A 17,145-nucleotide genomic window follows, 5' to 3' on the forward strand; every position below is an offset into this window, starting at 1 on the left:
GATATTTTTAAAAAATTGACAAATTTGTATGAAAAAAATGTCATATTCATTTCAATTTCGATTGCAAGATTGGATATATTTCTTCTTATTATTAACAATTTACCCTTTTTCCTTGTAATTCTTGTATTCTGCAGTAGATAGTATTTGCTCTTCTAGTTACATCTGACAAAGCGAAAATGCTTCTTTCTATTCTATCCAAACTGTAGCCTAGTTATAAATTAAGCACTCTAAGAATAAGAGACACTACTTTGAGAAAGACTTTTTTCATCAAGCTTTTTTTTTTAACTTCGCCTTCTTTGCATGAGTTTTGCCTGATAGAGATGTTTCCCGTTTGTTTGACCAACGGCTAACAAAACTTACTACAACAGAGACCTGGGAATAATATTTTCTGCAGACTACACCTGTGTAATTGCAGTGCCGTGGACATCATGTTGTTACATTATTAACTTATTACATTAAGAATAAATGTTTTTCTTCCCCAACACGTGGTTTTCTGTGGGGAGGTGCAGAGAGTTCCTCTATTCTCTAAAGAGTTTGTAAAAGGAAACATAGGGACTCAGACAACCTAAGCCTAACATTTATACGTAAATGTCCTCGTCGCCGGGGTTGTGCAATGCACAACCTACAGCACTCTACAATGCGATCTTGGACAATCATTCCTTTGGATTGCTATATGTAACTTGGCCAAAGAAGGAAAGTCATATTCAACTTACTGAGTACTTTGCTTGCAGCAGCAACCAAATCATAAGTTTTCGAATCATCATATATTATTCTGACAAGAAACTGTCCTTCTTCATCTAATTGCGCCTCTTTTCTGGAAAACAAAAATAGAGAAAGAGATGGGAAAAAGCTGGAATAAAAGGATACTATAGTTACAATGATCGTATAAACCAGGGATGGGGAACATGGGGCCCGAGGGCCCTATATGACCCTAGAAATCATTTGGTCTGGCCCTGCTTAGGCCTCGCCAGAGAGAAGCAGTTCCAGCCACCACATTAGGGGTGAGTTAATTAAATGTTTGACCAAATACAGCAGGCTAATTTTTAAGCTGATAATTTTGTATGGTCAGTGAATGATGTTATAAATACCCAAACGGCTCTTGGCAGAAAAAAACATTCCCCACCCCTGAAACAAAGGTTTTATATCTGAAACAGAATTTGTTTTTGGCAAATGTGTTTAAATCAATGTGCTATACTTAAAAGTCTAGGGATTAAGAGGAAATGATTTCACATTCCCCACCTCCAAATTAAAAGGATCTAGGTAAGTACATACTAGCAGGGCTAACATTTATATTAGTACTTTAACACCCAATACAACACCTGATATTAAGTACAATCAAGAAATAACTTTTGGTTTAATAAATAGTAAGCAAATATTTGTTTACTCTCTATACATGCCCGGCATTGTTCTAGGACTGGGAATATGTGTTTAGTAAAATAAAATAAAAAATACCTGACCTCTCGGAACACACGTATTCCAGGAGAGGAGACAGAAGGGGCATAAAACTCCTAAGTAACATATGTAATGGTAAGTTGTTTGGAGAAAAATAAAGAGGGGCACTGGGATAAGGAGCTCGTGTCCAATAGCTGGAAGCCTCGCTGAGTAGCCTCACTGAGTGGAAGTCTGGAAGGAGCCCTGCGAGTGAGTCAAGAGCCACCTGGGACGGCTGTTGTGGGCCCAGAGCCGAGGCAAGAGCATGTGCAAAGGGCTGGATGGGAGCAGCCTGGGGAGCTGGAGGAACAGAGGAGGCCACTGAGGCTAGAACAGAGGCGGGCAGAGCAGCCGTAAGGGAACGGATCAGAGAGGTAACATGAGGTTGGACACCGGGATGACTCGCATTGACTTGAAAAAGGTGGAGGGTCCTAGCACTTGTCATCTAAGCACTGAGACTAGCTGACCTGGCTAAAGGGATCCATCCTTCTGCTGCATTGAGAATGGACCAAGGGGTCTAGGACAGAGCAAGCGGACGGGTTAGAGGACTATTGCCAACACTCTGGAGAGAAATGCTGGTGACAGAAGCAGTAGAGGGAGTGGGAAGTGGTCCATATTTGGGTGTATTCTGAAGGCAAACTCAACATGGTCTGTAGATGGACTGGATACAGGGTGTGAGAGAAGGACAGGACATGAAGATGACACTGAGGTTTTGGCCTGAGCATCTGGATAGATGTTGTCACCAGGAGCTGAATTGGGAAAGGCTGTTGGAGGTGGACAGGGGAATAAGGGCTGTGTTTTAAAGACATTAAAGTGCGAATGCCAAGTGGACTGACATCTTCTAACATATCCTTAGCTTATTAAATACAGTAGCTCAAAATATACACAGTATCAATGAAAGGACATTATAGTAATTTTAAACAGTTGTCATGATTGTATACATATATTCATTTTGATAGGATTTGAGTAATTTTTCTCAAACTCATATCCAAAGGGGAAGGGAAATCCATTGTTCAAAATATTGCCAGCTGTCGGAGAGAAATGACAAATTCTCAGACGTCTTTTCCGATGTTAAATTCACAAAAATACCTGGAGCTTAGATATCAATCTCTGACTCCCAATCCAATTCTTCTAAGTCCTTGTACACTGCCAGGAGAATACAAGAGAAACTAGCCACTATTACTAGGTAAACTTTCAAAACAGTAGCTTGAAATAGCTCCTTTAAATACTGCCAAGGCCGGCCACTTGGAGTGACAACCGCTTTCTCTCCCTCGGAAGCCATGCCATCACAGCAGCTGCTCGTGGCTGTGAAACCAGCGTGTGCTCAAGGGGACAGGTCCAGATCGTGGCATGTCTTAGGTCCAGGTGGGATGGAGAGAGTCCTTAAAAGCCCTGTGTCCTTCAGAGCATACTATATATGTGCCCACAGTTATGCATGAAAGTGAATGTGAAAAAAAGAGAGCATGATTTGGTAGGCATGGAAATTTCAATTTCAGACCCCACTATCCAAATGAAGTTGGACAAATCACATAAAGCACCTGAGCACTAAAACCTCTGTTTTCTAAAATGGGAGCAATAATATAGCCCACCTTCCACAAGTGTAAAGGGATAAAGTGTGCAAAAGTATGTTCTAAGTGGTTGAAAAATTATATGTATTTCTAACGACCATAGTACTTCCCATGTCTACATATTGAAACACTTAAAGAGCTATTTATAAGATGTGAAATTCTTCCCTGTTTGCTGAACATACACAGCTGTTAAATGAAAGAAACATCTTCGAAACCTCATCTTTTTAATACTCAAAGTCAGTGAAATATCTCCAAATTATGAGCTATAGTCTACAAACACTGACTCACTGACTTATCGTTTGATAAATGTTATTATACACCTTAAGCATTCTAATTTCTATTTGTATAAAAAATATATAGAATGCAGATGCTCCTTGACTTACGATAGGGTTTTGTCCCAATAAATGTCTCAATAAACTTGGCATAAGTTGAAAATATAAGTCAAAATATTGTAAGTTGAAAATGCATTTAATACACCTTAACTAGCCTACGTTAAATGTGTTCAGGACACTTCCATTAGCCTACAGTTGGACAAAATCATCTAACTGAAAGCCCATTTTATAATAAAGCGTTGAATATCATTTAATTTACGGGCTCAGTATCTGAAAAATGCTGACAACTCGTACAGTGTAGAGCGTCAGCTGTTCACCGTCCCCTCTCCCGGCTGGCTGGGCCGGGTGCCACTGCCCAGGCCCATAAGAGAGCCTCGCCCTGCGCATCACTAGCCTGGGAAAGCATCAAAATTCCAAATTTGAAAAATGGTTGCTACTGAATGTATATCGCTTTCCTACCATTGCAAAGTCAAAAAAATCTTAAGTCAGACCACGGTAAGTCAGGGTCTGTTTGTATAAAAAAAAAAGGGGGGGGGGACTTTTTAAAAATCCTCCAACCCTGGACCGTGGGGCTCAGTTGTTGAGCACCCTCCCATGAACTCAGAAGTCGCTGGTTCGATTCCCAGTCAGGGCACAAGTGCAGGTTGTGGGCTAGAACCCCGGTCGGTGGCCTGCAGAACGCAGACGATGGGTGGTTCTCTCTCCTTGATATTTCTCTCTCTCCCTTCTTCTTTCTCTCTAAAATCAATAAAAGACATATTTAAAAATTAAAAAATAAAAAGTCCTCTACTATCCTGAGATTATCACCGTTCATATTATATTCAAGTTGCTCATGTTTGAATATACTTCTATAAATAATACCCACCACATGATACTGCTTTCAAACCCCCTTTTTTGACTTACTATTTGATGGGCATCTTTTCATGTTATTAAAAACACTTCTATACCTTGACTGCATATAATTGCATTCTATAGACATATTAAAGTTTTAGTATTTAGATTGCTTTTATCTTTCACAAGTACAATGTTGTGAGGAATATTTTGCAGCTAGTAATCTGTATTTCTCTGTAAAAACAGAATAAATGCCTGGAAACCGAGTTGCTGATTTGAAGTATATGGATAGCCTAATATCTCTCTTGTTGTCAGTAATATTTTATTATGAAAAAGCACTGATCTACAGATTGGAATTTTGAAGCTTCTGATTTAAGGCATTCTAATAAAATATAAATTGATTTTAATTAAATCTATAATAAAGTACAAATCAGTTTGTGCTCTCACTGTACCTGATTCTGTTCCTTCCTGTTGGGATAAATCAAATGACATAAATTCCTGTAACAACCTCAGTTTCTCTGCAGTGCCAATCCGTAACAACCATTAAGTGAATGAAGCACAAACAGAATACATTCCTCTAAATAAAACAGAGGAATGGCCACTTCCCTAGAATTCCCCTCACCATGAGTCAATGCACCCTTTTTTCCTACCTTTCGTTTTAATAAAATAAGCTCCCTTATCTTTGAAGCTTTACTTCCTGAGCAGATCAGCCCAGCATGCTCCCTGGAAGGAGGCTGAAATATAAATTAAACAGTAGGACATGAAAGACAGTAATCATTTCCATTAAAAATTTCACACTGAATTCCAATGAATTATTCAAAATATTTAGGGTTCCTTGTTTAAATTTATCGTAAAAATCTTTGGGAGCTTTGGTTGACTCTTTATTCTTTCCTCCCCTTCCCCCCTCAGACACACACACCTCAGGGAAAGGAGTGTTGCCACAAATATTTGAGCACCTATTATGTCCCAAGCAATTTTCTAAGCACTTTTAACATACCAATAAACAAAAATAAATTTTCCTGTCCTCACAGAGCTTACATTTTAGCTGGGAGAAATAAGCAATAAACATAATATATGCTCAAATTTTATAACCTATTATGAGGTGATAAATGCTACAAAAGAAAGTAGATCAGGATAGAGGGATGAGAGCAGGCATCTAGGAGCAAGGGGCAGGATGCAATGCTACATGTAAACACGGAGGCTTCCTGGAGAAGTTAACATCAGAGCAAAGACTTCAGGAGGCAAAATTTGTCGCTATGACCTAATCTTTCTGAACCCATTTCCCTTCTTTCTGTAGCCCATTCTTCATCTTTTTCCCTTTTCAGGGGAAAAGCTAATTGGAGACACAATAAATAGTTTAGTGAGAATGTTTTTAATGCATTAACCTGAGCAGGATAATTTACAGTGCAAATGAAGTTATGAACAAAAGAATTCCAGGCCTCATGGTCATTGAAGACAACTCTCACCTGGGGAAAAATGACAAGTAATCACATTCTATGTATTTGTAGCTACAATAAGTGTTTAAAAATTGAGTATGTGTAAATGAAATGTTTTTCAAGTAACAATTCATTTCCTACTTACTTTTAGAGAGGGTTATTTGTTAAGAATTTAAATTGATCATTTATTTACACTAATTACCCTTCCCCCAAAGGGTAGTAGGTATATATATCATGGTGGTGTTTTGTGGTTTTGATTTTTGGTTTTGGGTTTTTGAATTACTGGTGCCTAACCCAAGTGCCTGGAGTAGAGCATGAATTCAATAAATGTGTGCATGTTTTAAAATAAGTGAAAGAATTCATTAAAAATATTTCCCCATGTGTTTCCAAAGTCCCTCCTAAAAATCAAACAATCAAACATTACTGTCAAAAGTCCATACTTTGTTTTCAAACTTAGAAATTGTTCCGTTATTTGTTTTTTAAAAAAAACAAGGTGTACAATGTCAGAAGTATCCAGGCAACATTTCTAACAACTCTATACTTAAGGGGACAGTCCTTAAGTAAAAATGTAAATGTACAAAAACTGAATTAGTATTCTGAACCTGAGCTCCTTTGTTATACACTTTTCAAATAAGTTTAGTATCCTATAAAGATTGCTGGCTTTTAGGTAAAGAAGTTTCCCTTGGAGGTATGGGAAAAAATGAGTATTCTGAAGTGGGAGAGCCTGAATTCAGGCATCTTGAAAAGGAGTTCAAAAACAAGGTGTGGTCTGGGGCAGAAAAGGTCAACATACATCAATCAACTTGCCCAATGACAGTTCAAAGGGGTCTTAATCCTTTAATAGCCATCATCACAGCACACGCTGTACAACAGATACTACGTAAGTGTCGTTTTGTCAATAAATCCTGGCATGGTCCATTGTGGTGAGCTGTAAGGACATCAGGAATGTTGGCTTGTGTCCAACCATTATTAAAATTAAAATCTCCCACTCTAAAACATAGACGATAATTATATATAACATCTTAAAAATTAAAAATGTATATTGACTTTTTGCTTGAGTGGGTATGAAGCATTAATGCCCTCTCAATTTTCAATAACCCAATCCAGTGATTCCCAGTGAGTCTGAATCCCTGGAGGACCGACTGGTTGGAGACAGCTGCCACCGAGAAGGCCCTGTACGTGCAGCGATGGCTTCCTGCCTGGACTCTCTTTCTGTTGGTAAAGGTCAGGCCTTTCAATTCAATATGTTCACTCATCCAAGGACTGTCAACAGTAACAGTAAATACTCTCAGGAGTGACATAGATTTTGGCAAAGTAACATCACTCTTGATATACAGTTGCATTGTTTTCTGTATTCAGTTTACCATGTGAGAGTTTCATAAAAACAATTCTATTATTCTCATTTTATAAATAAGGGGACTGAGGCTTCAGTACTTTAAAACCATGCCTCAAACTACTCAGCTATTAATCATCAGAACAGGGATCTGGACACAGATAGGCTTGTAATGGTCATATCATGTGCTTTCTTCCCAAACAGAAGGACCTATGACCTTCTCCTTTCCAAAAGCAACCAATTTAGCATGGAGATGGACAACAACTATGTACGTTAGTACCACTCATTTTTGCTTTTGTTTTCCCTGAACTTTTCAAGAACTTGTGCGGGTTATTTTGGTTGTCATGTTTTTAACGGTACTTTTATTCACCAACCAGCACATCTGCTAGAGGGAATGAGAGCCTCAGAAATTCTGAGTAATTTCTTTCTTTTTAGAAGAGCTGTGACCTGATGTACTCACAAGGTGAGTTAACGAAATGCACACACAAGAGTCTAAGCAAATTCATTTGTCTGATGAAGCTACTGAAAAGGACCCATTGGAAATGTTTATGCACATGTTTTCAAAATTTATCTACAGTCTATAACACCGGCTTTAAACAGCACCACATATACCTGCCTTTAGATACTTGCTAAAGGATTCAGTCTTGTCCTGAATTCAATCCAATAACTGGCTTTTGGTACACGATATTGGTAATACAACAGCAGTGTTCTTAATCCTTTCATTATAGCCAGGTATGAACTCCAACCTTCCAAAAGGAAATGCTATAATTTATTGCAACAGCATCTACCTTTGCTGATATAAAAAAGTGTGCACATTTCAAAAAAGACCTTATATAATTAAATAGTAGTTGAAGATGTCATTATTCTGACATAATAAACCCTGGTTATAAATACACACACACACACACACACACATATCTGTGATAAATATACATGTGCTCTATTCTCTAGAAATTAAAATGTGAAAGATAATTCATATACACCTTTTGTAATTCATACATACATGAATTCAAACCTGTGTGCCATAAGAATTTTTAAAACAAGCAATTCCTGACTATTTAGTCAGGGGCACTGACCTCTTTTCCCCTAGACCGTCAATAAAAAAATAACAACAGCCAACACAATAGCCATCCAGTGTGAATGAATCAAAATTATACCTATTTTTTATCAGATAGACAAAAAATATATTATATTTCAGTAATTAGTTTATGTGTGCCCTGAGATGAAAAGGGTTGAAAATTGCTGCCCTAGGCAATAGTTACAGTAGTTACATAGAGGTTAGAGTGTAGTGAGACAAAAGAGACATTAATCAAATAGTAGAAATACAAAATTATAAACTGTGGCCTGTACAGTAAAACAAACATACAGTTTTGGAGGTGAGAGAAGGCTTCCCTTAAGAAATAACATTTGTTTTGCCATCTCAATACAGACCCTTCTAAGCACAGGCTATTGCTACCCTAACACATGCAAAAGCTCGGTGTGCTGCAGAACAGAGACCTGGACCAGGAGGCTGGAGGGCTGAGAGCGACTGGGACATGAAGACTGAAAGGCCTGCATGTCTGAGTGATGTGAAGATTGACCACAAAGAATTTCAATAAAGCAACAATTTAATATTTCATGATTCAATAATGAAAGGCATCAGGATATGCAATGAAAGCAAAGCCACAGTACCAAGGAGGTACAAAAAATACTTCAGAGTGTTCACCTTCACCTGGGGTAGAAACTTCTTTAACCTCAGTATCATTTGATACAGAAAAAAACACTCCATTTTGCTAGACATAAACAAAGACACTGTTTCCCCCCCACCACCACTGTTTCCTTTTTAATGAACGAAGTTGCAAAGCAGCAAATGGGAAAGCTGCAAGTACTCACGACTTCTGAGTTGTCAGCCTCTGAACTGGGCCAGCTATACAGATTTCTTTAAGTGTGTTTTCCTGTTGATGTCTGCAGAGTATCCATCCAGAACTATCACTTTCCAACACAATGAAGAGAAACATTTGCTATCTAAAGAGCTGAAAGGACAGGACGCAGTTCCTTGAGAACAGCACCGACATCTAGTTAATGTTGGCCATAGCCAGGTCTGGGTATGTTAAGAAGGAGAACACAAATTTTCTGATTTATCCTCTGATGCAATACTTCTTCTTGACCCACCCAATAAAATGCTTCTATGATATTTTTAATTCTCAAAAACTGCAGAATGTTAGGAAAACACAGACCCAGGTTGATTTTGTAAAACCCTGAGATGAGACAAATGGCCTGGCTTGTCACACCTGGGCTCCCTGCTGCTCACCAGACACAGTTCAGGCTCTGAGAGAGCCCTTGGCCAGAGCTCGCTGGCAGTATGGGAAGGGTTTACAGTCAGCTTATCTACTTCTACCTACAAGGATAACTTCAAGTGTTAGTGAGCTTATCAACTAATGTGCCTTCCTCAACTTTTCAGGCTAACTGGCCGATCTTTCTACAGAAAAAGGTCTTGATCCTAACAATTATCCAGCTTACTTGTTTTTAAAACTCTGAATATTAATTTGTTTGTTTATATTGAGGAAGTTTCTGGGTATGGAAATTAATATGGTTTCATTTTTGTATGTATTCTACATTAGCTCCTATTTCTGTCTTAAAAGGAGTAGAAACTGGAACCAAAAGAGCTGGATTGAAATATTGATTTTAATGATAAATCTGACTTTATCATTTAAAAAATAAAATAGAATAAAGTAAACTAAAAAAGCACTGAGCTCACTTGTATGTGGAATCTAATAAGAACAAACTCAGAGAAACAGAGTAGAGGGGAGGTGACCAGGGAGTGAGAGAAACCAGCAGCTATTGCTCAAAGGGTACAGACAACCAGTTACAAGATTAACAAGTTGATTATACCCAACAATACTGTATCATATGCTTGAATACTGCTAAGAGAGTAGATCTTAAATGTTCTCACCACGCAAAGGAAATGGTACCTATGTGATGTGATGGAAGTGGTAGGTAATGCTATGGTGGTAGTCACTTCACAATTTATAAATGTATCAAATCAACCCACTGTACATCTTAAAGGTACACAATGTTATATGTCAGTTATATCTCAATAAAGCTGAGAGGTGGGGAACTGAACTAGAAAAGCCCTTCCTCTTTCAAATGGGTATTGTAGCACTCAACTGAAATGACAGAGAAAATAACTTTAGAAGCATTAAACAGCATTTATTATATAAAGTACCATAAATATAGTAAAACCTACTTGTGCAATGGTACAGAAAGGTACAGAAATTTAATTATATAGCCTATGAATATGAAAATCTGATTAAAACATGATACACTATTTTGTTTGCTTTAATTTGTTTTGATAAAATGAATACTAAGAACATATGCTGCGCTTTCAAACAACAAATAGGGGTTGAGGGAGGGGGATCTCAAAGAATATAATGTAAGATTGATTTCAAAGTAGGACTTGAGCAGAAAACCAGCATCATGAAAGCAGCCTTCCTCCCATAACCTGAAGAATGAAGAGGAGTGGGGCGAGTCAGACATGAAGAACCTCGCTACGGGGTTGTAAGAGCAGTGGAGGGGAGAGTGCTAAGAGCGAGAATGAAAGAAGAGCATCTATGAGGCACTTCGGATTAAAAAAACAGAAAACTGGTACCAGCATCATGGAATGAATAAATGAAAAAAAAGAGTGAAAATGACAATGAAGTTGCTACTTATCCTAGAGTGATGAAGGGACATTTAGATTGGTGTAGTACATAGTAGACTTCAACGGGGTGGGTGCTGTTATTTAAAGGAGGGCTTCATCTCTTTCAGGTGAGCTGGGGAAGGGAAAAGTTGAAACACTTTGGTTCTAGAGTAAAACAAAAAATAATAGCTACCACTTATGAATGTTATTTTTCAAGAACTGTGTTAAGTACTATTAAACCTATTACATTATAAAGTAGGTATTAATTACTCCTTATACAGTTGAGGCTTGGAAAGCTTAGACAACTTGGAAAGTCCCATAATTAGCTTATTAGTGGAGTATTTGCTTCTATGAACCATAACAATTCATTTGTAAGAAGCAAATTCAAGTAGAGGCATTGATGTCAAAACCAGAAGATCAGTATATGCTATCCAACAGTCAAATGTTTCCATGTTTGAGTTACAGGGAGAAAAGTCAAGAAATAATATTATAAATATCCTAATGTTCCTAGACTTCATTTGAAGGCAAGGAGTATGTCATTCACTTTTCTAGGCTCAGTGTCTAAAACACAGACTATGCTCATTAAAAATAAGATTAACTAGAGAATGAAAGAATCAATGAAAGAATGAACCAATGGATAAATCAATGAATACCTGCCTTACTCTAGGTAAATCAGATAAAACCACAGTAAACACGTATGTATTCTTTATACAAGGGAGATGATTAACAGCCTTCTAGAGAAAAGATCACTCCAGTATCTATCAACTAGCAGTGTCATTATATCATTTTCATACCAAAATTTTGATCCCAATGTTTCGCTCAGATCTTCTAGTAAAAGAGAGAAGGGCTAATCAATACACTGTATGGCCCTTAGGTGTTTCAAGTCAGTATTTGTTCCTTGGTCTGCTCAACCCTGGGCAAAATGGTTTTTTCAAAAGTGTTTTGTTTGTTTTCAATGGGCTTTTAACCATCTTAGATTTTTTTTTTCTTATTTGAACCCATCTTTATGTTCCAGTGAAGTTAAAAAATCTAAAATCAAATCCAGTGATTTGATCCAATGATTAGTTTTGCCAGGGTTGATGAAAGGCTAACAGAAATGATTAAACCAAGTATTTAGGTAATTTTCTAATATGTCTCTCTTGACTTCATGGGTTGTTGTTTTTTCTGAAATAATGATTGGTTTTTCTCATTTCTTAGCAACCATGGCTTCTACAAAGGACAATCTGAAAACTGAAAGGAAACCAACAAAAGGTTTGAAGTAGAGTCAGAGGTCTCTTTTGCTTTTTAACATGCATTTATGGTCTAGATCAGAGGTGGGCAAACTACAGCCAGTTGGTCAAATTCAGCCCACTACCTGTTTTTGTCTGGTCCAGAAGCAAAGAATGGTTTTTACACTTTTACACTTTTAAATGGGTATATTTTAATAGTTATATAGACACCTACATAATACCCTCAATATTGACTCTTGGTCTGCAGCACCTCAAATATTTACTATCTGACCTTTTACTACCTACCCTCCATCGAGATCATTCTTCTTAAAAAGAGGAATTTAAAGCTCTTGGGAAATGGTTACATTGTTGGGAGTGTAAGGAGATTCTGAGTTTACAATGAAGCATTTCTGGCTCTTATCCACTTAGAACTTTCTGTCTGGAATCTGTTACTTAGGATTTTATTTGTCATTAAATGTGTGGCATCCTTTCTCATGAAGGATGGATGGCCATTTCTTACTAAATCAAAAAAGTATTATGGAAATTTTATAAACATCCATTTAGATAGTTCCTCACAGACCAAAAATGAAGATAGAGGAATTTGGTACTTACTGTGACAAAATAATTTTTTTCATCTATTCAGTTTTTCATAAAAAGTTAAAACTAAAAATATCTTGGGGCCACTGACTACAGTGATTCTCCCGAGAGCGAAGGGTGCGGTTGGGAGGAAGGATCAAAATGTCCCAAGGAGCATTTTAAAATTAAACTCCTCCAGCTTCTCCTCACCTGCCCCCAGGCATTGAGAATCTGTTTGGATAAACTTCCTTCCAGGGAGCTCTTAGTAATAATCCCTCAGGGGTACTAACTGGGTCGAAAACCAATGACCTGCTTTAATCCCCTCAATACAGGAAGCTGAACTGTGTTCTCTAGTCCAGATACTAAACTGTACCCAAGACAAGATGGGCTCCACCAGCAAGGATGTTCAGGGGGGGAAAAAATCAAAATAAATATCTGGATTGCAAACGCTAGTTTAACTAATAGTATTTCCCTTTCAGGGGCACATAATCCTTGAGATAATTTTCTTTAAGACACAAAACAAACAAAACACCCATGTGATTTGTTTCATTTTACCAGAAAAAAATATTTGAATGATTTAAATTGTTAGCATTTGAACAGATTAAGAACACTGTTCAAAGCTATGTAAAGATACATTAGTGCATTAAAAATATTGATGTTTAATTTAAAATTAATAATTTGTTTTTCAAAGTAGAATGTAACAATATTCTTAGTGTGATTTGGCAGAGTTAAGTTCTCACATCAGTGTAATTTGTATATTTTTATATATTTTGCCCTTCTCTGGGGAAAACATGGCCAATACAAGCAAATCACTTGATTATTTAATTTTTTAAAAAATTTCTGATACACTTCTCTATGATATATAATTTTTCATCTTTGTATTTAATGATCTAAATTAATAATGGATAGGATATACATTCTTAATCCGGTTAAAATGCATAATGACTAATTTAACCATATAGCTATATTTCATTGTGCTCTCAAAATTCTAAATATATTCATTGTCATACCATATCCCCCAGAAAACTTGGGAATTTCTTGGTTACAGATGAGTAAACATCATGTGAAGGATATACAGATGAGTAAACATCATGTGAAAGAAAATGGCCTAAAAATAATCCTAAACTTGTTACACTGTTTAAAATCTTGCTCTTGATGTCTGCCTTCTATATAACTGTCCTCCAAGCAAAATAAAAATTATGAAGGCATTAATAAGGTTCACAGAATCCAAATCTCAAAAGTAAGCTTTAGTGCCAAGATTCTCATTTGATTTAACTGCCTAACTGCCAAATCTCCACTTCCCTTTATAATATGTAGATGTGCCCTGTGGGTAACATAAATAAGGCTTATGGATCGTGAAAGATGCTGATTGATACAGACCCAAGGGAAGGAAAAGTGGCATTTTAGTGTTTAATATTTAACCCTGGTCATTTCCACGGAAACATATAAAAAAATACCTATCAGGTAACTGTACAATAAGCCTGATTGCTAATAATTGTTATGTATTTAGGGAAAAAAAATAACATCACCTACTTGATATAATAAAATGTAATCAGGGAGGACAGGAAATAAAAGTATATCATTACAATGTGTTCCCCTCTGCCCACTAGGTAACCACGCCCTCCGCCTCCAGGTACTGTGACAGCTAGACGGCTGTTCCAGTTTGAAAATCCATAAATATGGTTTTGGTGCAGCCAGTTGCTTGTGGTCGCCTATGCAGAAGTTAAACGCATATTTCACCAGAATGAGAAAGGGGAAAGGGAAAGGCCTCTGTTACATGGAAATGCTCACTGTGGCCACAGAGATGACCCATCATTTCAACAGATTTAAACTCCCAGGTGCCCGTGGTATTTCCATCACATCAGGGCCCTGGGCTCACGGTTCCAGGCTGACACTAGGAAGCCCGCCTCCGGCTGACAGCCTTCACCCTGGGGTAGGATTTGGGGGAAATGAAAGAGCAAGCATTCCAATCTCACTTTATTTCAGAATCGACAGCATGTGCCAGGCCCTTCCGTTTGTTCCCAAGGCCTCTGGGAACTTGACTGTGGCGGAGGCCTCTGCGGTCCCCGGGGCCCTTCTTCGCGTGGGAGCCGCGGCGCGGGCAGCGCGTTCCCACGCTCGCCGGGTCGCGAGGCCGCGGTGGCCGGGCTCCTTCCCCGGCTCTCGCCCTCGCGGCCTCGCCCCGCCCGGGCCGCCCCTCCTCCGCGCGCCCGGCCCGGGAGCGTGGGAGCGCAGCCGCCGCCCTGAGCGCCGGGCGGAGGCGCCCCTGAGATGCGCGCCCCGCGACCCGAGCGGGGAGCCGAGGACGCACCGAGGGGCCAGGTCCAGCGCAGGGGCCGCCTGGGGACCCCGGACGCGCGGCGCCAGCGCCCGGCCCGAGCTCGAGGCGCCCGTCACTTACTTGATGTCCTCCCACACCTCCGGGCCGTAATTGCGGATGACCAGCAGCTCCAGCGCGTGGTTCACAAACCCGTACTGCGGGACAGAGGGAAACCGGAGCGTCAGGGACCGGCTGCACGCGGGAAGGGGCCCGAGGGCCAGGCCGCCCCCGCGCTGCTTTGCCCCTGAACCCCGCCCTCCGCGCCCAGGCTATTCGGGGTCCTCGCTGCTAAAGTGGGGCATCGCAGGAGCGCAGCGCACCCCACCGCGAGAGCGCAGACCCTCTCCATCGCGGTCCACCCCACCCCCACGCCTCCTTCCTACCCCCGCGCACCTGTCCCAGCTCGGAGGCCGGCCGGCGGCAGGAGAGCGCGGCACGGGGGACCCGAAGCCTGCACCTCCCACACCGGGGCGCTCAGCCGCCCGCACCCGCGGGGCCCGCCTGGAGCCGGGAAGCCCCGCGCCTCGGCCGCACGCCCCCTCCCCGAGCTCCGGACGGCGCGGCGCGCCGCAGCACCGCGGCCCCCCTTGGAGGCAAAGGCCCCCGCCGCCCCCGCCGCGGCCCCGGCGTTCCCACGGGCGCCGGCGAACGGCGAGGCTGCTCCCGCGGCCGGCGCCGCGCTACCCGGGCCCTGGGGCAGCCACGCCCGCGGGGCCGCGCGGTGAGGAGTCCGCCCGACGCGGCCGAGCGCACTCACCATGCTGCGCGCGCCCCGCGCTGGGGAGGCCGCCCGCGCGGCGAGGAGCGGCCGAGGGGACCCGGGCGGCGGCCGCGGCGGCGACGGCGCAACAGGACCGCGGCGGCAGCCTGGAGCTGCGGGAGCGCGGCCGGCCGGGCCGCCTTGATGGTCACCGCGCCCCAGCCAATGGCGAGCCCAGGCGCGGGGGGCTGGCCGCCGCCTCCTGGTTTTGCACCAATCAGCGGCGAGGTGGGAATTCGGAGGCTGTCACCGCGCTGCGCTCCCAGGCTCGCGCCCCGCCCCGGTGACGGGGCTTCCATTCGAGGCCGGGACGGTGGCGGCGGCGGAGCCCCAGTTCCGTTCCTTGCGTGAATTGGGGAGCACGGAGAAGGCAGCTGTTGTAGTCCCGCCAAGCATACTCTTACCGAAGATCTACCCTCAGAGGTAGCGAAAACTGAGTAGGGCTGTGCGTGTTTATTTTGCAACATACGAGCCTTAAAAGGAAACTCCCCCCAAGGTCAGAATCCGTCTTGCTCAGTGTCATCTTGCAGATGAATATTTCCCTTGTGGCTTGGAACCGCAGAGGAAACTGGTACAGAAATAAGTACATGGGAGACAAACAGAACAACAGTTTGTGGTAAACTGAAAGCCGGTCATACTGGGCTTCACACGTTTTCCTTTCGGTCAGCGAGACCAGGCTGAGCGCACCAGCTGACATGTTCAGCATACAGCCTGTGAGCGTGGTGTCGGGCCCTCTGCCCGTTACTAAACCTGCTTGCAAGATCCACTGATGATCTGTGCTGGATCCCGCAGGGGGGCCTGATCCACGTCACCGCCAGGAACCAGGAACCCAAGTTTTTGACTGCCCAGAATTTGGTCTCTGTTGTTTTTCAGAAGTAACTGATGAACTGGAAAAGGCCCCGTACAAAATAAGCAGATTTTTGCTTAATCGAACCCCAACTTGTGCTCTGCCAGTCACTTGGGTTAGTTAAAACTCTGAGCCCCACCCCAGGGAGGAGAAGGAACTGTCTGTGGATTAAACTCTGTGGTTGGGGGACATGGACTTGACTAAGATTAGGTGAACCGTGAGGAAGGGAAGGCAGCCATTGCTTCCAGATAACCATATTGCTGTGAGAACAACTTCAATTTGATTAGAGAAAATGTCAAAACTATAAAACTACTGGCATCCATGCCCAGAGACCTATCTTGAGGCATAATTGGTACAGAAATAATTACACAGGAGAAAAACAAAACAACAACAACTTACAAAAATACTAATTTCTATCAATGGAGGAATGATGAAATAAATTACAGCCTTTCATACCATGGAACACTTTATACAATTTTTAAAATATTAAACCATTATTAATATTAACTCTTAATTTTAGCTATTAAAATAGCCAGTGACTCTATACAGCCATGAAAAAACTAGATACAAAATGATGCAGAAAGATATATTGTTAAATGAACAAATAACATGTTAATGTAATCACCCTCAATTTTTTTTTAATATATCTTTATTGATTTCAGAGAGAGGAAGAGAGAGGGAGAGAGAGATAGAAACATCAACGATGAGAGAGTCATTGATTGGCTGCCTCCTGCACGCCCCCTGCCAGGATTGAGCCCACAACCCTGGCATGTGCCCCCACCGACGGGGAATTGAACCTCGCTGGATCTCCTGGATCCTAGGTCGATGCTCCACCGCTGAACCAT

The 17,145-nt window shown here is 41.3% G+C and overlaps 1 protein-coding gene across 1 annotated transcript in view; it reads right to left on the reverse strand.

Annotated features, from left to right (window-relative positions):
- Positions 1 to 15,881, reverse strand: part of GUCY1B1 (guanylate cyclase 1 soluble subunit beta 1) — a 38,685-nt gene extending 22,804 nt beyond the window's left edge. Inside the window, exons 1-3 of the mRNA XM_081136430.1 lie at positions 15,451 to 15,881; positions 14,775 to 14,848; positions 714 to 814 (exon numbers count right to left, since the gene is read on the reverse strand). Coding sequence (XP_080992556.1) covers positions 714 to 814; positions 14,775 to 14,848; positions 15,451 to 15,453 — 178 coding nt within the window. The 5' untranslated portion in view covers positions 15,454 to 15,881. The remainder of the gene's footprint in view (positions 1 to 713; positions 815 to 14,774; positions 14,849 to 15,450) is intronic.
- Positions 15,882 to 17,145: the final 1,264 nt, after the last annotated feature.

The sequence above is a fragment of the Miniopterus schreibersii genome (genome assembly GCF_964146895.1).
Source record: "Miniopterus schreibersii genome assembly, chromosome: 4".
NCBI classification, from domain to species: domain Eukaryota; kingdom Metazoa; phylum Chordata; class Mammalia; order Chiroptera; family Miniopteridae; genus Miniopterus; species Miniopterus schreibersii.